Source organism: Paralichthys olivaceus, chromosome 11 (assembly GCF_024713975.1).
Source record: "Paralichthys olivaceus isolate ysfri-2021 chromosome 11, ASM2471397v2, whole genome shotgun sequence".
Lineage (NCBI taxonomy): Eukaryota > Metazoa > Chordata > Actinopteri > Pleuronectiformes > Paralichthyidae > Paralichthys > Paralichthys olivaceus.
Genome location: NC_091103.1, coordinates 6,002,492 through 6,026,473, shown reverse-complemented (window position 1 = coordinate 6,026,473; position 23,982 = coordinate 6,002,492). Strand labels below are relative to the sequence as shown.

Sequence of the window (23,982 nt, the reverse complement as noted above, 5' to 3'; positions counted from 1 at the left end):
ATTGAACTGTTATTTATCGAATATGGTCCTAGAGACACATGTGACTAAAGCTCACCGTCAGACATTCCTAAAAAATATGAGCCTTCATACACTTCCTGAAAACCAAGTTACCTTCAAGCTCTGTTCCTAAGAAATGTAGTTAATGCATGATAGTCTGTGTCCTGAATCATTGCAGAATATATAACAGAACCATTAAACCAAAGCCAAAGTGCTCCTTGTGGCCAGGTTGTTAGATGTGATCACACGTTTGTTTCCAGCTCAGGAACTTTGTTGAGCTTTACTCATCAAAACACACAATTTTTTTCATGTATCATCAGTATTACCTTTACGGTAAAGACAAAATACTAAAAAGAGTTTTAAATCAAACCCCAACTTTGTTTTTACTTTATCCTGCTCTATGTCTAATTCAGTATTTAGATGAATGTATGACATAACGCTTAATTTAAGAAAGAAGTTAAATGTCACCTGCTTCAATGAATTACTGTGTGTGTGTGTGTGTGTGTGTGTGTGTGTGTGTGTGTGTGTGTGTGTGTGTGTGTGTGTGTGTGTGTGTGTGTGTGAGAGAGAGAGAGAAGGGGGGAGAATCAGTGAATATAAACAGATGGATGGAGGTCAGTGAGGGTCATTAGGTGGAGGTGAACTCTGCTGCCATAAGCGATCGTGCCTCCTGCATTCCCCGACTTTGACCCGGCTCACTTTCTGAGACACACGCACTCACACACACATTCGAATACACACTTTTACCATGCCCGTGTCCTCCTGATTCCTTCTATTCTCTCTTTCTCCGTCTCTGACGGTAAAAACTGTCACAGTCAGACGGTCGCGCTCCATCTTAATTTCCATCAACATTCAGTCAAACCTAAAGTGTCCTGGTGGTCCAGTGGTTGAGAAACACACCATCTGACCTCAACATCCCCGGAATGGTTCCAGCAAGAGACCAGACACACCCATCTCTCTATCTCTCTTCCCTCATTTCCTGTCTCTACTGTCAGTTTCAAATGAGGAGGCAAAATGCCAGTGCACTCTGACTGAATTATCCGATTTCAGCAGTTTGTTGCTGAAACTACGTTATGAGAGGAGGTGGATTTAAACTGGTTGAACAATATTCTCTGGCACTTGTTGAAAAAGGTTTGGGAGCTGATTTTGATCTAGTTTTTGGTTTTTGACTTTAAACTGGAATTAGTCCACAATGTGTTTTAATTTTTAAAAGAAAAACTGTTATAAACTCAGCTAAAATAATTAGAAGTACAAATAATTCACATGAAACTATTCACATTCTCCAAATTCACTATCTCCTGTAAACTTTATTTCAGAGAGAGGTTGTCAAGGTCGCGGTGCCTTCTCCCTCACTCCCTTCCTCTCCTCTGTCTCCCACTCACTTCTCCTATCACTGCGTCTCCTCTGGCCTTCTGTTTGCCCTCTATCCCATCCCCACTCCTCTTCAAAGACTGGGAGGAGAGTAGGACTGGCCTTGAGTGTCCATTCTCAAGCCATAACAGCTCACAGGTGCGCACTGTACGCACACACACACAAACACACACACACACACATGCTTACGTACACAGCAATCTTCAAATTCTTTGACGAGCTGCATCAAAGTTGCCTGCATTCAGTTCGTCTTAGTACTTAACATTGATAAGCACAAAACTGAGACGCGTCTAAGTGAAGAAATGAAGAAAGACCATCGACAGTTCACCACACTAAAGTTAAAATGTGAGTCACAAATAGATAACAACAATATGTGTAACTTTACACATAAAACATTTACATTTCTTTTTAAATATTTTCTGGATCATTTAAAAAAGAAAACTAAGTACACAAGCACAGTTATCCGCTGTGTATTTATATTAATAGTGTTAAAATGTCTAACTGTGAATGTGTGAGCAAAGACTGCAACAGCAGTTACGTTCTTTATAGTAATTTATTTTATTACATACTTTTTATTGATTCAAAACCATTATGAATATTTTTTCACATGCAGCAGTGAGGAAAAACAAAAATATACAGGATTATTATATTGAATAGCATCAAAACCATAACCTGAAGGATTTCCAGTGTTGAAATGAACGACTGTCTGCACTCCACTTCAAAATGTCACCCACTTTCCCCATCACTTCCCATCAACCAGAAATGGAAACAAGGTGCTGAATTCACAGCGACTTAAAATGAAGTTACTTGTTCCATCCCACATATGTGATACTCCAGTTGTTTGAGGATAGACATCCTCTACACACACACACACACACACACACACACACACACACACCTTTCCGTTTCACCCTGCTCTGAACCCATCCAACGTGCAGAAAGCTAAATAAACATATGTGGCGAGTCATTCCCAGAGTGCCCCACCACCGCTCACCTAACCACCCACACATCCACCTACCGGCCCTCCACCCTTTACACCCCCTTCACCCACAGAACCCCTCCACCTCCACCCAGCCTCTCTTCTACACTCAGGTTTCACCTCTCGGTTTCCTGCGGCTCCCAGTCACACTGACACACACACACACACTCTTACACTCAACATATTCACTGATGCAGGAGCAGCGTCTGCAGAACAACTCAAATTGTTTGATTGAATAACAGCAAGTAATACTTAATATTTAAGGGAAAATCAATGATGAGTAAATGTCCAGTATTCAAAATTATACTCAAAATGAGCAACACTTTAAATAGTAAACACAGTCATTATGTAGAATGGTCTTTTGTGGAGGTTTAGCATACATTATTATTATTATTATTCGTATCATTAATAATAATATATCATTATCACCATTATTGTTATTATTATATTTTTTAAATGTATTATAAGTTGCATTTTGATATTGCAGCTTGTTGAGCTGGGTTTAACTTTACATATATTTTATAGTGATGGATGTTTATATGCATATACAGAATATTGAATAAGATAATTAAATATTTTGTGTAAAAACTTTTCACTCTTTAGAATCTAACAAACGTTATGGAGAAAAAGTACAATATGGAGTAAAAGTACCTCATGTGTGTTGAAGTACAGTACTGTAGATACTCTCCAGTTACATTTTGTCTCAGAAATCGTTAAAATTATTTTTAAGGAACTCAGTGCACAACGTTCTTATAAAGACTTTAATTATTTGGTACAGAGAAAATACTGGTATCTTTTTTTTCGTTCTATTCATCTGACTTAGTTCCTGACCTTGTTTCAGAGATGGAAAAAAAAAATATCTGACAGAAAAACACATGAAACCACACTGGAAATTGGTGTTATGTCTCCTTACATAGGCAGGATTCTGAAAAAAATATATTTTCTCTGTCTGAATATGACATTAGTTTCATTGAGCATGAAGTATAACATTTTCATATGGTGTGTGTGTGTGTGTGTGTGTGTGTGTGTGTGTGTGTGTGTGTGTGAAAGTAGATATGAGCGTGTGGATCCACTGCAGTGTCAATTCAATCTCATTTCAGGAAGTGAAGGGAAATTCCAATTCAGCAGCGAAGATTTCACATTTCATACCTATAGGTTCATGAAGGTTTATCATGCAGAGATAGATGGAGAGATAGATGATCCCTCTCTCTCTCTCTCTCTCTCTCAGTCTCTGGCAGTGGGCTGGGGTCGCAGGATTACCTTCTGTCAGCAGCGTGACAGCTGTGTACATCTGGTTGTGTTGGGGCCTCTTACAGCTCAATCCACACGTCGTTTCGCCGGTGTCTGGGCCTCCGGACTCTCTGCCACTGCTCACCTCATTACCGACCGAGCCACACCTCCATCTGTCCTCCTAATATCTAAATCCTACTGCAGATTAGAGGGGGGGGGGGTCGTGGGCCTGGAGGAGGGAGATGGGTGAGGCGGGGGGAGATGGGAAATAAGATCCAGGAGGAAAGGTTTGTGCGTGGCACATGAGGTTTTATTAATGATCTCCAGGGCTGTGTGGTGGTGGTGGTGGTGGTGGGGTGGAGGGGTGGAGGGCGAAGCGGCTGCTTTTTATGAATTGAGGCATGTTGGGGGGCTTGTGACCACTTCTGTGAAAGACAGAGAGATGACATCATGATTATCTAAAAAAACATCTGCATTCTAAGTTTATTTACTCAAAATTAACAGAAGTCGTTGTTTGGAAATTGTCCTTTAAGTGATCATAATACTTTTTGTGTTCAAATCTAAAGGATAAGCCAAAATTGTGATGATGTTTAACAAGTATCATGCGAAGATCGAAACAATATATTGATCTGCTATAAAGTTTTGCCTCATTCCTCCGTCCCACACGGCTTCGTAGTTTCTAACAACTATTAAAAACACATCAGGGAGTCTCACTGTTTCACTGAGGGACGAGTTTCATCTTGACAATGAACGTGGACAGAACTGTTTCTTCACACAATCCCACTGCTGTAAATATTCACTATATTCCCTGAATGTGCTCCCCAACACATTCTATATGCACAGTATTTAAACGTATATGGATTTGTAACTAGTGAGTATATTAGGAGAGATCTCTATGAAAGATGCTAGGGTTAATTCACACTGCAATAGTTAAAGTCTGGGTGACACTTTCATTGTGTTCAAACATATATTTTTTGTAATATTGGTTTAGCAGTTTTTTAAATTGAAGTTTTTATTTCCCTGAGAGAAGAGGATATTTTAATCACCCAGTCTTCGTACGTCTGCATCAAAGCATGATGAGCAGTGGTTCACAAAACAGTCTCACCACAAGATCCACACAATAGTGTCAGCAATAGTGGTTGCGATTCAATTTCTAACACTGGAAATGTTTTTCTTCTTTGCGTAAATCTAAAATAAATTGCTCTTTCAAAGAACGAAATTAAAATGCCTCTGGCTGAGCTGTCATCAAAATGAAAAAAAAAAAAAAAAAAGTTTTATGACAGGAAAACAAAGAAATCAAACAAATCTATCAGTGTAGCTGGTACTAAAACTATCTAAGTTCAGTCATTTAACAAGAAACAAGGTTAAAAACTTATTCTCTTTTAATTCCATTTAATGGCTCATAAAGTAGATTGGAATCTTTTGGTCGTCATCTGAAAAAACTGCAACATGAGCCAAACACTTCCTGTGAGGACTACTCGTCCTCAACATTGCGGATGGACGTGGTTTCGAGGTTGGATGTGACTGTGACACAAAGACAACATGTGGTCCAGTTTTATGGGTCAGTGATTGAATCAGTGACTGTGAAGATTAAAAAGCTCTGCAGCCGTGTACTTAACATTCACAAACTTTATGAACTGCACCAAAAAGCAATTCAGCAAGATGGTGACGGTTTTATCTGTTCAGTCATTTTTTAAAGAAAACTGAAGCACACCACCTTCATAAGTAAGCTGTTATTATATAAATGTAGACTTTGTGTTAATACGTAAAAGTGCATACTTGTCTGGATGGTGGTTATATGTTCCTTTAAAAGTACAGGTTTTTCTTAATCTCACAAAATCAACAAGAATTCAACTTCCCCATTTTTATGTCAGGCAGATACTAAAAATATATTCACTCCATTGTTAATACATTGATTATCTTATTAAAATGTCCCATAACTTTTGACTAAAATCCATAATTCAAAAAGAAGAAACATTTAGACTCAGTTTTATCTGCCTGTAATGATCAGATAACACAATATCCAACATATGTTATAAATATGAACAAGTTTAAATTCTGTTTTGTCGTTTTTAAAGGATTTTTACCCGCTCTCCACTACTGGTGTTAGATAAGTTTAAAATAAATCTGTGGGCACATTGGAATGTTGTGAGAGACACAGGGATATGCAGTGTGTGTGTGTGTGTGTGTGTGTGTGTGTGTGTGTGTGTGTTTGTCTTTATTCGCAGAGTGTAACCTCTTATCATCCAGACAGATTACACAGCTATCAGCCAATTGAGGAACACACTGTAATGACAAAGTGAGGAATGTGTCTGGGTTACACGGAGCTGAGCCACTTATCAAACACAGACGGAAAAAAAAAAGCCTCTCTGACTTTAATACAAACACACAATATGTTTTAAATGGGGATCATGTCTCCCACTGAGAGCAATGTACTTCACTTCTGATCTGCTGCTGCAGCCACATTTACAGTATAGACTGTAGCATAGTGCCACCTAGTGGTCAGAGTGTTTTTTTTTAAATGATTCTCATCGTGTTGTTTTTTCATTCTATGTATTTCATTGTTTCTGGATGTGAACAAATATGAGTCTGATTACAATTAAACACATTTCCTCAAATTTTAAAGGGGAAACAGTACATTTTCTATATATATAATAATAAGTATATATATTTTTCACATTACACTTATTCTGTTCTTTTTGGTGCAATTTGGTTTATCTTGTTTTTAAAAAATATGTAGATAGATGAATACTTTATTGATCCAGTAGCAGTAACATACATTGAACATACATTAGAAGTAAAAGCTTTATAACAACTATAAACTATAAAGTGACCGTGGAAGTAAAAATGTTTGATACAAACATGAGTGGTACAACTACAAATCTACAGCTTGGGATAAATGGGGATAAAGGACTGTGAGCAATGTAGACAGATGATTGAAAACATGGAGGAGAGTTTATTCTGCTGATAAATCAAATCAAATACACAGACGCACAGTTGAGGCTGTGAGGCGCTGACGCGGACTACGTTTCCCATGAGCGCTCTGGTGCTGCAGCGCGAGGTGAAAGGTCGTGTCGTCACGGTGAGGTAATAACAAACATGGCGGGGCTCAGCACGGCGCGGTGCCTGTTCCGGAGCTGCTCCCGGATCAAACCTGTCGAGAGGAGCAGACACGTGTGGATGAGAAGCGGCGTCAGGACGTTCTGCAGCGGAGCTCAGGACTCAGGTCTGTTTCCGTCACGTTCGTGTTCACTTCCTGTGGATCTCCTCTGTGACTCTGACCTTGCTGCAGGTTTCATTTCTCCTCCTCTGTCTCTGCTGCTGCTGCCAAACTCCACTCACAGATCTGAGCAGTCCAGGTTTGAATAACCTGCTGTGCAGAGGGACGCACATCGTGAACACTGTTCAGTGTGTTTTACAACAGTTTCAAGTCTGCCTATTAATTCGGCTGTGTTTGAAAACACAAGTAAAACTTCATTTTCAGTAGCTGGAAAACTAAATATCTATCAATATCATGCTTTACTTTCAGTGACTTCATTATTTTAACCAGCATCAGTCCTGGTCACTTTATTTGGTCTGTATGCCAAGTATGGGAAAGTGGGTTCATCTTGATTTTAACAGTATTAAATATAAATTTGAATCAGAACCTACAAATGAAAGCATCAGAACACGGATTATGTAAAACAATTATTAAAAATAAATCAATTTTAATGGATGTCAATGGTGAGGTTTTTGTCCCAAAATGATCAACACTTAAAAAAAGGACAAGAATGTGGAATTCATTTAAAAATTCTTTAAATACTGGTTTAACACTCTGTGACTCGTAGGGTGTTAATTGCTTTTATTCAAAGGTTTGTCATGGACTGTATTTAAAGATGTACGACATGGCTTCTTATATACAGTCTATGCTTCTTACTAAAAGTGACGCTGCAGTATAGGTCGTAAACCACATCAGATGAATTTTTCTCAAAGATGGTTTCTGTCATTTTAGTTCTATCCCACTGACGTATGTTCAATTGTTCATGCTTCTGCTAACCTCAGTTTTAATTTGTTATCTGACACTATGAAAATGTGGTGATTGGTCGAGCACGTGTGTTAAAAGGATCTCGATACCACGGCTCCATCCCCCTCTAGCTGCTGCTCAGACTCCGGTTCCAAAATCGTAAAATGGCAGCGTTCATATTGGGTTCACTCTTGGTTAGTGGGAGGAAGTGGAGACACGTCCTCTGTGGTTAAACGTCAGATGTCTGCTCTTTGAAACTGTAAGGTTAAGTTTATCTGTTTTACCAACATACCTGGGACGAGTTTGGTCTGTGGCAATGTTTAGTAAAGTGAAGCTAAAGCTAACTCAGTATAGCTCCATTCTTGCCCAGCTAACACGTTTTAAATGAGCACAGAAGGTAACATTGTGTTTTACATACGCCGACCTGCACATTGCACAAAACGTTATCTCGTGTGATTTCCTCCACTGGCCTCTCAGACAATGTGAAGCCCCGGTTCACAGATGCAGCTGTGCAGGACATCCTCACCAGGATAACAGGCCTGGACCTGCAGAAAGTGTTCCGACCCATCAAGCAGAAGCTGAAGCCGCCCACATACAAACTCATGACTGAAGAACAAGTGGAGCAGGTGCCCTTTAAATAACCCATAACATCCCTGGTCAGTCATACAAACACGTAAAAGGAAAACTTTATGTCATCCAGTAACTTGTCTCTCTCTTCAGGCCGTCATGGAGGCCGCAGAGCAGGCGAAGAAGCTGCTGGAGATGCCCCCCGTCCTGCCGGAGAGGAAGCCCATCAGTGACGTTCTGTGTGAGGATAAGATGCTGGAGGGCATGGACACGGCTAAACACGTCTTTACAGACATCACATACAATATCCCACACAGGGTAAACACACACACACACACACACACACACACACACACACACACACACACACACACACACACACACACACGTTGCTACTGTTTGTTATGTAGATTGAGTAAAAGTTGTGTATTGCATTTACAGATGGTAACAGTATAAAGATCTATAATTAAATGTCACTCAAACAAATCAAAGTATGATTATAGCTGTTTTTAAATGGTTTTAATGTCTAATTCAATTTTATTTGTTATTTTAATGTCAATAATATTTCAAACACATGAATTTAAGTTGATCAAGTTTGTAAATCATTGTCTAAGGATGGTTTTGTACCTTGGTGTTGACTCAGCAGATTTGTATCGCTCACATTTGTCCCGTCACACATGTGTGCGCTGTGTGTTTCCAGGAGAGGTTCATTGTCGTACGGGAGCCCAGCGGGACTCTTCGGAAGGCGACCTGGGAGGAGAGAGACCGGCTCATACAGGTCTACTTCCCCAAGGAGGGACGCAAGCTCACAGCACCCCTCCTCTTCAAGGAAGAGAATATGAAAGTAGGAAATGTCAAAATGTTTTAATATTTATGTATCTTAGACATTTGAGACATTCATCCCTGCCACTTAATGTAAATCTGCTTAGACTGACTGTGTTCTTCAGACCTGGGTCACTGTTTGTTTACTGCAGGTAATTAATTTAGCAGTAGTTTAATCTTAAAGATATGAACAGACCCATGTTTTCTGCTGTTAATACAGATGAATGATAAATGTTATCCTCCCTGACAGTGGAGCAAAGTTGTGTTGTAAAGGGAGATCTGTGAACACCCACACAGTCCTGAAAGAAAGAAATAAGGAAATGAAAACCTCTGTATCTAATCAGTCTCTCTCTCTCTGTTAGATGGTGTTTTCTCAGGACCGGCACGAGGACGTGTTGGACCTGTGTCTGGTCCAGTTTGAACCAGACTCCTCAGAATTCATCAGGGTAAGATGACTTTGAGCTTCTTGTTATTTTGACCCGATCACCACCTCAGCTGAAAGACCGCAGTCTGTGCAACCATGAAATGTCCCAAGTCAGTTTCTATATTTTTAAGTCATCTGATACACAGAGTAAAATGGAAGGAGTGGATGATTTGGAAGTTTATGAATTTCATGTGATGACGGTTGTGTGTTGAATGTCTGCACACGAGAGAAAATCCCCACGACGTGTGTAATGAATCTCCTGGTATTTAGGTGCACGCCGCCACGTATGAGGACCTGGACAAGCATGGCAAGTACGAGCTGCTGAGCTCCACCAGACACTTCGGAGGCATGGCCTGGTACCTGGTCAACGCTCGCAGGGTGGACGGGCTCATAGTGGACATGCTGAAGAGAGAGCTGTGAGTTTGTCTGAAGTCGTGAATACACAGACTCTGTAGGGGAGGGACAAGATATTGGAGCTGGAAGCCTTCTGGTTAACAGGCCGCAGGTTAACAGTTCATGTGGAGAGCTAAAGAGGTAGAACACATTGACTGAAATGCTCCAAAGTGTTGTCTGGACCTAAAACACCTACAAAAGCTATCAGTGTGTTTTACGTGGAGATGTTTGACAGTAAACAGTGGCCTGAAATGTGCTGTGGTCACTGGAAGCCCCCAAAAATACTAGTGTTGCTTCTCGACAGCCGGTGGACTCAGATTGGAGGTGGAGGTCTGACAATAATGTTTCATACAGGTGTTTAAACTTACTAGGCCATACCACTGTATGATGTAAGCCCCCAGTATCTATGTATGTACACGTGGCTAAATCATACTACTATGTTTTTATAACGGGGTTTTAGTCGAATTGGACTAATAAGAACCAGGAACTGTTTCCAAACGAACTCAACAGCATTTTCGAAACTTCAGTTTTTTTCCTCAAGTTTTCAGTCATACATTTTTGGAGTTGTAGTTGTGTGTATGCAGCCTGTGTTAGTGTCTGTGTTTATTTGCTTCCAGGTTTAAGGATGCCGTGAGCCTAGTGTCTCTGTTCCACATGGTCCACCCCAACAGTGAGTCAGCCCAGGAAGCTGCCAGCCAGCAGGCCACTGGTACTGACCTGCTGAAGGTGAGAGCAGCTCGACCCTGAACAGAAATATAACCGCTTGCTCCTCTTTTCCACTTTGATTCACTCAGCTGTGTGTGTGTGTGTGTGTGTATATAAAACATCACCATTTGATCCTGAAATTGTTCAGGTCATATAAGTTGCGTCCCCAAGGCAATGAGGTCCATCAGGAGTCAGGTAGCTCTCGAGAGGTCAAGTCAAGGCCGTCTCATCTAAAGTTTCTCATGTGGGAGGTTTGAGTTTTTCTGCAGCGTGGGAACTGCGGGGCCAGACTCAGGACACATCAGGTCTCATTAGCGCTCGCAGCCCCTCAGCCTTGAAGCAGCGAGGAGGGACATTGAGAATGACAGCCATTTAATGTGAAATGTTAGCAACAGGAGACACGGGTGTGTTTCTGCTACAGTCACTGTCACGCAAGACCTCTAGTTTAGTCACGGTACGTTTTGGAGCACTTTCTGTTTTTCAAGTCTGCCACTGAAACTGTTATCGTGATTTTAGTCTTAGAACAGTTTTATGCGAAGCCTCAACTTCAAAGTAATTGCCGTGACCTTTTCTAGATTCCTCCATTTTGCTGACTTCTGACCCTTGTTCCTGCAGATCTATGCCCAGAAGGAGTCCCAGAGGTCGGGCTACATTGAACTGGCCCTGCAGGCGTACGAACAGACGGCCGCTGAAGAATCTGCTGCCTGAAAGACCCACTCCTAGACAGAAATACACAAATTCAATGACGAGGAGCACCGGGAACCACTTCCGGAAAGACGGACTGAGTGATTTTTCTGTTACTTGACTGCTGGGTCTAAGAGTAGTAACATGTGCTTCTCAACTCTTTTTTTACTTTACAGTGTGAAAATAGCTTTGAAACATCTTGTCCAATGAAAAGTCTGTCATTACAACATCTGTATGAGTTTTACATTTGGAGCTCTGAGAAATGTGTAGATGGACAGAAGAAGTGGAGAACATTCGGGTCACAGGCCCAAATGATGTACATAACAAAATAAAGATCTTTGTACGTGTGAGATGTGTTGCAGGAGTGAAACAACTTAAATTCAGGGTAACACACTGGGAAAGACTTTATTAAGAGATGGGCATTTGATTCACTTTTCAAGTTCAGATGCTTGGTTCTGTTATAGCTTATTGGATAAACATTAAGCTTAAAGTCGTTTTGATTCAGGATAAGATGTCAAATATAAAGACATAAAAAATAAGACAGACACAGTTTAACCAAAGTGAAAGGATTTGTCCTTGTGTTTGCATTTAACATTTTTCAACAGAGGAAAAACATCAAGAATTCCTCAATGGCTTTTAAACACCCATATCAATAGTATGAGGTAATAAGAGAAAAGATTAAGGCACAACTGGGATTTGAACCCAGGATCTCTCGTTAACCAGGCAGGCACTTTCACCAACTAAGCTACAGCACTGCTGTAAAGAGGAAGCACAAGAAATTTTAGTTGCATGAAGATGTGCCATCAGCTGGTGAAACCCTTAGAAGTGGGACGCGTACGTCCCCCATTGTTCTTTCATTGTAAACTGATGACACTTTAAATACTTTTACATGACTATTTGAACATAAATTGTCTAAACTGTAGAAAAACGGTTTAATCATTTGCCACCCACATCAGTCTCTGCGAGAAATAGTTATGGTGACTGCAATGTACACAATGCCACATTTCAAACACATTTATACAAAACCCCACTTATCCCCATTTCTCATCAAAACCCAACAGCTTCCCTTTCAGTTTGCAGGCTTGTTCTTTGGTTGGAATAAAGCCTGGATCAATCAAAACCATTCACACTAACCTCATGGAATGTAAATTTAGTTACAAATCCATATCAACATGACTGTTTCAGCTTGCATCCCAAAAAACGTTTGTAAATTAAGTTTCAAAGGCATGTGAGTCTGTTAGCCTATATCACGGTCCTTTGTGTTTGGTCACTGAAACACCGGAAAAGAGTTCGGCTCTGTTCTTATTCACTCATTAAATCGTCATCCAGGTTGATGTCTGTCGTGTCGATATCCTCCAAGTCAAAATTGTCCAGATCCAGATCCTCCAGGTCCTACAGGGGGAGAACATTTGTGTTTAGCAGCAAGGCAGCAACAAGTGTATGTTTACATATAATTACGTCTAATATTTTGCCTTATGTTTAAAAAGTGCTTTACCTCATCATGAAAATCCACCTCAAGATCCTCTGCTGGTTTATCAGCTCCGTCTGATGCCACGCTTGTCTCTGTAGGAGCTTGTACTGCTGATAAAACCAGTGACTCTGCCTGCAGGGACACAAGAGGCTCCAGGCTGTCCTCTGGCCTTCCTGTGGACTGTCCCTCTTCTCTTGGTTCGTCGGCTGCGTCTGGCTTTAACACTGGCATTGTATCATCAAGCGGGTCCATCAGTGGGTCAAGGACAAACCCTGTAGAAGTCTCGACTTGCACAGGCTCGTCCAGCACTGAGCTGTCTGTGTTTTCAAAGGAGATGAGCTCCTCCACTGCGACCGCTGATGGTGCTATTTCCAAAACCTCCTTAACAACAGAAGTTTCTTCCTCTAATGCTGCTGCTGCTGCATCTATGATGGGTGGTGCATCGAAAGAGATTACATCTTTTTCCAGCTTGTCACAAACAGGCATTTCTTCAGATGCTGTTGCTTGTTCATCTACGTCGATTGTTAATAATGCAGTGGTAACTGGAACATCGTTGGTTGCTAAGGTTTTTGTTGCCACCGTTTCCAGTTGTGCTTCTGTTGCCATGACGGTCTCTACTGTTGTCTCAGTGATGCATGTTTCAGAATCAGGAGCAGCATCAGTCACTTGGGACATTTCCTGAACATCCTCCTCAACTGAAGATATGACATCCTCTACAGGTGTGGACTGTACCATCTCTGGCTCTTTAGGGGTACTGTCTATGATGGACTCCTCCAAGATGTCTTCCTCTACAGGGTCTGAAGCCTCCTCTGATGTAGTGATGGCCTCTTCCCTTATTGCTGCCACCTCTGGTTCAGTTGCAGCCACCTCAGAGGACGCAGGCTCTGTTTGTTGGGGGTCTTCATCCTCCTGAGTCATGGCGACAGGAAGAGGTGAAGCTGCTGATGGAATGGATTCTTCTTCTGTTGTTGAAATGGGATCAGTCTCCTCCTGTTTTACTGGAACTGGTTCCTCCACTGCTGGTGCTGCTGCTTCTACTGTGAAGCTTTCCTTCATGCTTTGCACCACTTCCTGTATATAGAACACACAAAATCTTTGTGGTGAGGTTTGAGGGGTGAGGGGTGGTGCAGCAGGCAGAGGCATGACCTAATGTATGAATTCTGCAGCAGAGATCATGTGTTTTTGTTTACAGCACGTCTTATCACCTAAAACCCCCTTAACATTTTCGGTGGAGTCTTCTACACCGCCTTTTCATTCAGAGATATTTGTTTTCTTTTTGTTATTTTCATCAACACGCCCACTCAGGGCGGTGAATCCTGCTGAGAAACTCCTGCTGCGTTCTCACTCGCCTCCTTCAGATTTGTTGTATATCAAACATCTTTCACTGGCTCTTTCAGATACAGATATTCTGCACACATCGAATGTATAAACGTTACTTCCTGGCTTTATCCAATTCTTTGGTTTATAGTGGTTCAGACATGACTGTCTTTATGTTATTGTTTGGGTGGCAGTGGCACTGTGGAGAACAGCTCAAGATGATCAGATTTTCACTATGGTGCATCATCAAGGTATAAGGACTATTCTTAATGGGTTTAAGCCAATCTGTTGAACCTGCTAGGAAAGTATGTCAAAGTAAAAAAATTATTTTCTGTTCCCAGTAGAGGCCAATTTGGCCAATAGATGTCTTCAGGTCTGAAAGTTTGGGAATGATCTGATGGTGGGATGTATGGATAATGTATAATATAATAAAGCGATAAAGGATAGATATCAGGGAAAGGTGAGGTTAATATTTATTGACCAATCTGATATAGTTGGCTCTTTAATTTTTTTGTGCTGTATTAAACTGTTTTCTTTCTTTGTGCTTAAGAGATGATAACAAAAAATATGAAGATAATTCCTGGAGGACATAAGAGTTTGCTCTCTGTGTATTTTATCTTGCGCTGCTGCAGCCTCTTTGTTGATCTGACGATATTCAATTTAAACTTGTTCAGATTCTGGTTCTCACCTCTGGCTCGCTGAATTCCTCTTTGGACACAAAACCTGCAGATTCCTCCAGAACATTACGATCCTCATTCGGCTGAAAAGCAGAGAAACAAAAACAATTTAATCTCAAACAGGTAGTTGATATTTGACGGATGCATTAAATGATAAGAAACAGCACACACTTTGATGCATTAAATAACCATAATAATATTAAATTCAATCTTTATACCCAAGGATGCTTTACATATTTTAAATTGATGTGACTTGCACTGACCATGATGAGAGGGTATTCTGCAGCCGGTCTGACCCTGACATGAGTCTCCTTCAGGTACTGCTCAGCCAGCAGGGTTTGCTGGAGGCCAGGGAACAGGTTGGCGTACTGGGTGGGGTCAGCCAGAGCATCTGCCGCCTTCTGGTTGACCTTGGACAGACTCTCCTTCCACAGGCGCACCACCCTGGAGGAGCAGAAGTGTGTACAGCTCACTACTGATGCAAAATGTAAATGTACACAGATATATGGATTTTTTTTTTTCCTCAAAAAGTTTCGGGGGCAGCAACTTTTTTAACACTAATTTTGACCTTGTAAAAACTTTTCTTCCCTGGGAAACACACAGTTCTGCAGGATATGATATAAATGAATATAGTTCACTGAGTTTATGGGCATATGCTGAATACAAAATAGAAATAATGTTACCTTGGCACATGGCTGGGCAGGTATGTTCTTGCCAGGAAAGCAGCTTCTGGCAGTCGATCTGTTTTGATGAGAAGGTCCAGACATTTGTCCAATCTGGGAAAATACACAAAAATGCAGACGACAAAACAAATAAAATAAGAAAGCTGACACAAATAGAGGGATTTGAACAAGTCATCACGTCACTCAACGCTCCTATCTAGTTTCTCCATCCACTCACTCCAACACTCACCGTCCTTGCATGAAGTAGGTGAGGAAAGCCACGTTTGTCTTGCCATCCTTCTCGGCCCCCTCCGCCAGCTTGCCCACCATGCTGGTGTTGCCCGAGGCCGTGGCCAGCAGCAGTAATCCTCCGTAATCTTGAGCATGGTTCAGACACTCCTGGGCCAGGCTAAACTGGCACTTTGTTGTCGCCAGTTCTGCCAATTGCTTCCATTTCTGCTCTGACTGGAGCCCCCACGTGCCAAAGTGCAGAGGAAACAGAAGAGAGGATTATCACAGGAGGAGGAACATGAGCCTCCACAACAACACAATGTGAAGCAGCTAAAGCAGGAGATGTTGTTGCTCACCCTATCAGACCTATGACTGACTCCATTTACAGAACAATATCCTACATATTACTGTATATAGCAAAAATAATTAGCTGTAAATATGATAAACTAACCAACTAGAACTTAAATAGAATGTTATCATGATGTATTCAGCCTGATGGCATGTTTTCAGTGGTTTTTTGGATGCAGATATTCATGTTTGTGGGCTCTGACCTCTGCTTCCAGAGCCAGTTTGTAGGCAGTGTCGAGCTCTCCCAGCTGCAGAGCCAGTTCAAACTTGTGTTCTGGGTCTGTGGACACAGCCAGGGCCTGCTGCTTGAAACCCTACACAACACAAGAAAACACATGACAAACAATTTATTACTTTTATATAACGGATTCTGCTCAGGTACGCACAGTGGACATGGAAACACTGCAGTGGTAAAAAAAGAGACTAAGAGAAGAGATTCTTTCCCTGCATTCATATATTTTGAAAGAAACAGAAAGAAGTGTTTTCTCCATCTGGCTGCCAGATGTTCGGTAAATGATAAACTCATCCAAATCCTGAATCCATTGTTATTGATTTCCAACAGCGAAAGTTGGGGTGCAAACATACTTGTTTCTCCAAAAAGTTGGCAACCCTGGTCCTCTGCTCCCTGGGAATTGTGGGTAGAATCTTGTCGGCTGTGCTGAAGTCCCTCCTCATGACAGCAGTTTGGTATTCCAGCACAGAGAGCAGCAGGGAGTAGCTGACCACGTTGAGTTCCTTGTCTCCAAGGTAGAGACGGTCGTCCTTGGGGATGTAGCCGAGCAGATACATGGTCCTACATCCGAGAAAGAAGTTTATGAGAACATTTCGTGGTTTTTCAAATCCACTAGAAAAAAATTTCTTTAAACCTGATGGCGTATCACAGAGACAGATTGGTTTTCTGCTGCCGCCATACTTTATAAATAAACACCTTTACTAGTTTCACATTGATGAGTGCATCATACCTGTCCATGTGAGCAATGGTGATGATCTCTCCTCCGACATAATAGTTGAGTCTGTTAACAGAGCTGGTGTACATGAAGCAGTCTCCCACCCACACTCCTGTCTTCACCACCTCTGAGACCTCCCCCAGCACCTGGTGCAGCAACGTAACGAGAGATAGAAATAATCATTGCAAACAATAGTTTAAAACAAGAAATTACATTCAGCATCAACCCTCTGCACATTAACTGTATTCTCCAGACAAATGTCATACATGCTACAGTAAATTTGATTCAATATTATTAACTGTTGTGTCTCCACAAAACAGTACAGTTTCATTCACACCCTGAAATCGAATCCAAGTGACAACTGGTCAAAATTTAAAGACTGGACATATCCTGTTCAAGAGGACAAGTGTTTTGTGTGGCCACAGGGAACTCGATCTTTGACCTTGGACCATCAAAATGTTTTCAATAGTCTGTGATCATCTAAATTGTCTTTCAGGAATTATGCTACTTTGAGTCTCTGACCTCAAAGGCGTCCTCTATACCATCTTCGGTCATTGCTTCTTTCGACTCCATGGCTGCTGACACTTTCTCTGGCAGATAGCGGAGCACAAAGAAAGACTCATTTGTGGCGATACACACCAGCTCTCCAGAGTCAGACCAGAAAATCTAAAGACAGGAGGACAAAAGATTGTAAGAGCGTTGAAGCAATAGTCAGAGTAGCAGAGATGGTAACAGCCTTGAGAGTGTGACTCACATGTTTGGGTTGGATCTCGATACGGCGGACTAGTTCAGCACTCTCCCAGTCGTAAAAGGCCAGACCGTTGTTTGACCTCACTCCTAGTAAGAAACCACCAAAGATACCTGTGGAGGCAATAGTACACTATGCATTACACACAAACACACACAGACAGTACACACTTTTTATGCAATGAAAGAAAATGAAGTTCACCTTCAGATCCAAAGTCAGGTTTAAAAGCCTTCTTCTCTTTAAAGTTCTTAAAGATTTTGACCATATTGCTTCCTTCTCTTATGGCATACCTGCGAATAGAATGCACATGGTCAAATAGAATGAAGCTGACCACTTCAGAGAATAAAGTTAACTTCAAATATTCTATGGTTAGGACAATATCAATTCCACTTTCATCCAGGCAGACAGATTTCTCAGCTATCATAGCGCAGCATAGACCCAGTTCAGACCTGGTATTCACACTGCTCCTGATCACAAGTGGGCAGCTCTAAGCTCAGTTCTAAATGCGTCCTCAATGTGACCTGACGCCAGGAGACCTTAATGCTAACCCCTTGTGATTATATCTCTCAGGACGGATGTTAGTATCCGGTCTGAACGGGGCCATAAAGATTGGAATCAGGGAATATTGCTTCCCAAGAACACAAATAAATGTGTATTACAAAACGTCAAACTATTCCTATGAGGTGTCTGGGACTTACTGTGAGGAGTCGTGTGCCCAGATAAACTCTTGTGCTGAGCCAAAGCTCTTGTTTCTCAGGGCCATGGCAGTGTAGATGATGTACTCTCCATCTCCACACACCACAACAAACCTGCACATATACAAAGACACAACAACATTAGATACATGATAGGAGAGTCTGCTGTGTGAGAGACTCCTCAACACAGACAAACAACCCGGGGCGTCTCACCTCCCGTTGGGGCTGTGCTGGATGGTCTGGGGGTAGATCTCACAGCTGCCCATGTCTTTGACGCCCAGCAGCAGCCTCTCTCCATCCCTGACCTCAGCCTCTCCCATGGCCTTCAGGTTAGCCTGCTGCACTTCGGAGTGGCGCGCCCACATGATCTTCCCGCTGGAGTCCATCGACATGGCAGGCTCCTCCCGACCCAGCTGAGACAGAGCGGCAACCAGAGGATGAGGTGCAACGATAAGATAAAACCAGGAGAAAAATGATATAGGAGGGCACCTTTTTAATAACACAGGTCAAAAAAATATTCCTTCAGTTTATACAATACAATCTGCTATATCATTTACTCCAGTGGAGGTTACATTGTCTGCCCATAGCTGCTGTAGAGGATATAGAGGTCAGCTCCTCTATTATTTGTGGGTAATAACAACCTGAAGTGCTGTTTATACAGTTTAAAATTCAATGTTTCAGTTCAATTTTCTGTTAATAAGAAATGCTGACAATATTTTCTAAGTGAGTGGTTCCCAGCTTCAGTGTTAATTGGCCCTACTGACAGAGACGAAGCCCCCAAGAGCCCATTGAAAGAACCTGAACCGGTAGGAGGGAGAGACTGCTCAGACTATTGATTATCCCTCTTCATTGATTTGAATGAGTGCAGTGCCTTATTGTTTGTGTGCTGGACGTTTTGTGCAGAGCTTTTTTATTAACAGTCTATGTTGCAGAGTGAAGTTGGAAAACTTTGTGTTCATCCTACCTGGTTTATCTATAATAGATAAAGATTTGTTAAGATGAAGAATGTTAGGGATACTGACACCTGTGTGGGAGACTTGACTATAAACAAGGCACTAGAACAGTTTACCTTGATGATGATGCTGCCTTCATCATAACCAATCGCCACACTGTTGGAGCCACGCTGGCCAGAGATACACCACACCCTCTCCATGCCATAGTTGAGTGTGTTTTCCAGTCGGTAGGTGTTGGAGTGCCACACTCGAACAGTGCCTGAGGAAACACAGGGCTCACAATGAACAAAGTCGCTGCACAGACTGAGGGCTGTAGTTCTGCTCTGTGTGTGTGTGTGTGTGTGTGTGTGTGTGTGTGTGTGTATGTGTGTGTGTGTGTGTGTGTGTTGTTTTCACAACCCACCATCCTCAGCGCCTGTGAGGATGATTGGCAGCCCAGGGTGGAAGCAGACGCATGTCACATTCTGGGCGTGACCCTCCAGAGTCTGAACACAGGTTTTGTTCTGGTGGATAAAGAGACACACACTTATTACACGTCGATGACAACACTATAAAAAAGATAAATAATCTTTTTTGTATATCTGTTACTAGAAGATGCATATTTTCTAACATGGCAGATTAATAAACACTTAATCAGTGTGTGTGTGTGTGTGTACCTGATAATCCCAGATCTTGACAAGGCAATCATCCGCCCCGGATATGAGGTAGGGTTTGTCTCCTCCACTGTAGTAATCAATACAGTTCACTCCCTTCTCGTGACCCTCCAGAGTGAAGTTAGGAGTCCTGGAGCCCAGCTGCCACACCTATGTCACACACAGAGTGGAAACATGCTGAAACTACGTGCACGGGAGCGTGTGTGTGTGTGTGTGTGTGTTTGTGTGTGTGTGACGGTGAGCCAGCAAGGATGTGTGAAGCATTTGACCAGTAATCGAGTTATTTAAGAGTGTTTGATAAAGCACTTCTCTATCACTATGTTTTTTTGTAAACAGTGATAGCAAATAAGGTCTTGGTGGAGATAGTGTCAGAGTCAAGACTGGTGCCACATGTCCGCAATGTCACTTGCCCATCCCTGTTTTTTTCATGCTGCCACACTCATTTAAACAGGAAGAACCACACTTTCTTCTGTTTGTGCCCTGCAGCAGGTTTCCTTTGTGTGTGTGTGTGTGTGTGTGTCTACCTTGATGGTCCTGTCCAGAGAGGCACTGGCAAACTGGTTGTTGTCTTTGGGGTTGATAACAATCTGCATGACATAGTGAGTGTGGCCCTCGAACACCTGACTACAGGCCCACTTTCTGTCCCAGTCCCACAGCTTGATCAACATGTCATCTGAAAACACATACAACATGACAATGAGTGTGTGTTGCTGATTATACTGCACCCCCCCCCCCAATATAGAAAATGAAATACAAAGTATACATGTCCTGTGCTTGTAAACTTATTGTGTTGAGGTGAGTGCGTGCACGTCTTTCCTACCACTGCTGGTGAGGATGTAGGGCTGTGAAGGGTGGACAGCGATGCAGCGGATGTAGTCAGCGTGGGCCTCGAACATGTGAACTCTCTCCAGTGTGTTATAATTGAACACACGGATGTGCATGTCATCCTGTAGAGGGACAAACAGATTCACTGACATATCTGCCCATTAACACAGGAGAGGGGTCACTGTGAGAGGATGTCCCAACACACAAGAACAACACACTGAGTCAATGTGGAAACATTCAAAGTAGTAAAGGACAAGAAACTGGGTGAATTCTGACCTTGAATTGCATCTATATTTGTAAATTCAAGTGAGTGGGTGCATTGATTTTTTTTTTTTTTTTTTTTTTTCCAAACACACAAGAGCAGCAAAACCGGATGAATACAAATATCAGGATGAAAAAGAGGACGCAGACGAAGATGACCACTTAGAGACAATGAGATCTGAGAGCTTTTGGTGATAAGGACTGTCTCTGATGTCAATGTGTTGTAAACAAAAACAAGCAATCTCCACAGTGGCATTAACACATCATCCTGCTCAACCCAGACACCACTTCACGCCTGAACGTTCTGGGCATGTTGTTGTTGTGAACCCATCTGACCGAGATTAGCTCCAGCTCCATTCTTCACGTGTGAAAAACAAACTCTGAAAAAATGTCCAGACCCACTTTTCTGGACATTTATTAAGGACTTCCTGTCTGCAAACAGCTCCACTGAAAAGACAGTTGGAGTAAGTGAACGTATACATTAATGCTCCAGTGAAGCAGGAATACTTACTGATCCAGCAATGAGCCAGTGCTTCCTGGCTACAAACTTGGCCACTCTGACCGGCAGCTCACACAGCTCGAAAGTTTTCACCATCGTCTGCACACACAAGTCAAAAACAAACGACGGTTACAAACAGCACAGGCTTTAAATACAATGTATCATCAAAAGCATGGGTGTGAACAAGCTGAAGTGATGAAGTGAATGAATGATCAGTGAGAGTGATGAGTGGGCAGATCAATGTGTGACTAAGAGAAGTGACGGCGACCTGTGTGTCATGGTTCCAGACCACCACGGCGCCGCTGTAGAGGCTGACCACCATCCACGGCTCTGTGGGGTGCAGGTCCACGCTCTTCACCCGGTCTGATCGGGCCGTCAGCCTCCGCTTGATGTCCAATCGCAGAGGCTGAGGGGCAGAGAGAGAGAGAGAGCGAGAGAGAGAGAAACATAAGAGAACATGGGCCTCGACAAAATGGTGAAAACACAATAAGCAAACTGTAAGCAGGTTTTTATATTGAGGCTTTTAATGCTTAATATTTTGTTGGGTGTTAACATTTTAAAAAAACATAGCAGGCTGCTCCATTGGTCATGGAGGGGGCGTATCTGTTGAGACTTCTCATGCCACATTTCATATGCATGCCTGCTCCAGAATGACTGGGTCCTCTCAAGTCATGCCAGTGTACTTCACTCCTTCACTTTCCATGGGGTAAATGTTCTCCATAACCTTCACCGTATATCCTACATTTAATCTATCTGACTGACTGTCTGTCTGTCTCACTGACTGTCTCACTGACTGTCTCACTGACTGTCTGTCTGTCTCACTGTCTCACTGTCTGTCTGTCTGTCTGACTGTCTGTCTGTCTCACTGTCTGTCTGTCTGTCTGTCTGAATAAAAACTTGTCACTATGTGAGACAAAGCACTGGTGCAGTTTAACATGGTTGCAGCTGCTGGGTCTGCTGCATGTGGTGGTCTCCTGTACTGTGTGCGCGGTGTTTACATAATGAATGGAGTTGGATGACAGAAGTTACTGAGCGTCGGAACAAAGACAAACAAAGCAGAACGATGTGTTGGAGAGTTTGACTTGTTTACCATGTTTCCACGTCGCTGAGTCTCTGCGGGTCTGTCCTGTAAGAAGTGTCCGGCCTCGCTTCTGCCCTCGACGGGCTCCTTCACCGGATCTCAGCGGGGAAAGTTTCACAACCAAGACAACTAGAGTGGAAACACAGCCACTTCCGCTGTGGGGTTTCACAATAAATCCCAGAGCGATCCGAACATTGTAGACCAATCACAAACACGCCAAAGGACTGGGAATGAAACACCATTGTAATCTAATAGTCCTGATTTGGATTTTTAGATCTCACCATCAAGAGGCAAAATGAATTTGGAAAAAAGAAATGTAACTGAATACACTGTTCTAACGAGTATACTTCATTATCATATAGACATCTAATACAACATATCTACAATATCCATACAACTGTGAAAAGGAATAAATAATGCTATAAATAATGTTATTTACTTATTATTTTATATAGAAAATCTATTTATGATCTTCTGTATCATGTTTTACCTGAATATTCAGAAAATCGGCTGAAAAAATCCATCCATCCAATAGAATGTATAATCCATCCATACATACATCCATCCATCCCATAGACCATGTAATACATCCATCCATCCATCCATCCATCCATCCATCCCATAGACCATGTAATACATCCATCCACCCATCCATCTCACAGACTGTATATCCATCCATGTCAAGGGTCTCAGGGGTTCAAACCAAGTATCGACTCTTCTTATATGAATATTTTAAGTTGTTTCCTGAAGATCACCAGCAGGAGGCGCTCGTTCTTCGGTAAAAATGCCCTTACAGCTGTGCAGAAGAAGAGGGCGCAGTGAGATGCCGGAAGAAAAGAGAAAACCGAGGTAAAACCCTGAGCACGTGAAGGTGATTGAAACAACTCCCTGTTCTTGTATTGATTCATCATCACACACACACACACACACACACACACACACACACACACACACACGTGCTGTTCTCACCAAACTTATACACGTGCAACAACTGTTCTCTATTTACTCTCAATGCATTATGGGTATGGGCTACACTGTTGCACCACGTGTATCAAACAATATATATATATATATATATATATATATATATATATGTCATCTGTAAGTGATAATGACATTGTTCTCCTAAAGCTGTGGGTGACTTTCAGTGACGTGTCACTGCTGCCTCCACTTTCAAATGGACATTTGGGGTTTTTAAATGATCCACTTTTATTTTGAAGACAAAGTTGTCCATGTCCGGTTGGTTCGTCCCTGTCTCAGTGTGGCTTGACTCTGCTCACTATGGCTACGTGGATGTTCCTGCTCTTCCTGCAGAGACGCAGAACATGTTGTACCTGAGAGGAAAAGAGCAACGTCACAAGTCAAACAAACCACCGCGTTTCCTCTCGTGTCTCTCTGAAAAGTGTGTCTTGGTTTGATTTTCTTTTCTTCCTGAGAGT

The 23,982-nt window shown here is 42.1% G+C and overlaps 3 protein-coding genes across 4 annotated transcripts in view; 2 read left to right on the top strand and 1 right to left on the bottom strand.

The window, feature by feature from the left end:
* Window positions 1-6,640: 6,640 nt before the first annotated feature.
* Window positions 6,641-11,525, top strand: mrps22 (mitochondrial ribosomal protein S22). Its single transcript, XM_020095071.2, has 8 exons — window positions 6,641-6,803; window positions 8,058-8,206; window positions 8,301-8,465; window positions 8,848-8,991; window positions 9,332-9,415; window positions 9,664-9,809; window positions 10,404-10,512; window positions 11,107-11,525. The coding sequence occupies exons 1-8, from the start codon at window positions 6,677-6,679 to the stop codon at window positions 11,197-11,199; spliced, it is 1,017 nt and encodes a 338-aa protein (XP_019950630.2). The 5' UTR covers window positions 6,641-6,676; the 3' UTR covers window positions 11,200-11,525.
* A 29-nt stretch (window positions 11,526-11,554) lies between these two features.
* LOC109634529 (COPI coat complex subunit beta 2) lies at window positions 11,555-22,681 on the bottom strand. The gene is made up of 22 exons (XM_020095069.2): window positions 22,553-22,681; window positions 21,731-21,868; window positions 21,475-21,561; window positions 20,698-20,824; window positions 20,402-20,550; window positions 19,881-20,027; window positions 19,628-19,727; window positions 19,341-19,483; window positions 18,485-18,684; window positions 18,275-18,385; window positions 17,778-17,866; window positions 17,583-17,689; window positions 17,351-17,494; window positions 16,844-16,974; window positions 16,467-16,674; window positions 16,085-16,195; window positions 15,553-15,767; window positions 15,324-15,416; window positions 14,904-15,084; window positions 14,652-14,723; window positions 12,671-13,717; window positions 11,555-12,567 (listed from the first exon to the last, which is right to left on the bottom strand). The coding sequence occupies exons 1-22, from the start codon at window positions 22,553-22,555 to the stop codon at window positions 12,478-12,480; spliced, it is 3,693 nt and encodes a 1,230-aa protein (XP_019950628.2). The 5' UTR covers window positions 22,556-22,681; the 3' UTR covers window positions 11,555-12,477.
* A 663-nt stretch (window positions 22,682-23,344) lies between these two features.
* Window positions 23,345-23,982, top strand: part of LOC109634450 (lysophosphatidic acid receptor 6-like) — a 35,151-nt gene continuing 34,513 nt past the window's right edge. The window contains exon 1 of one of the 2 annotated variants that reach the window (XM_069534245.1): window positions 23,345-23,392. The gene's annotated coding sequence lies outside the window, so the exon portion shown is untranslated. Of the gene's footprint in view, window positions 23,415-23,982 lie in introns of both variants that reach the window. The other variant, XM_069534244.1, reaches the window with a different exon arrangement.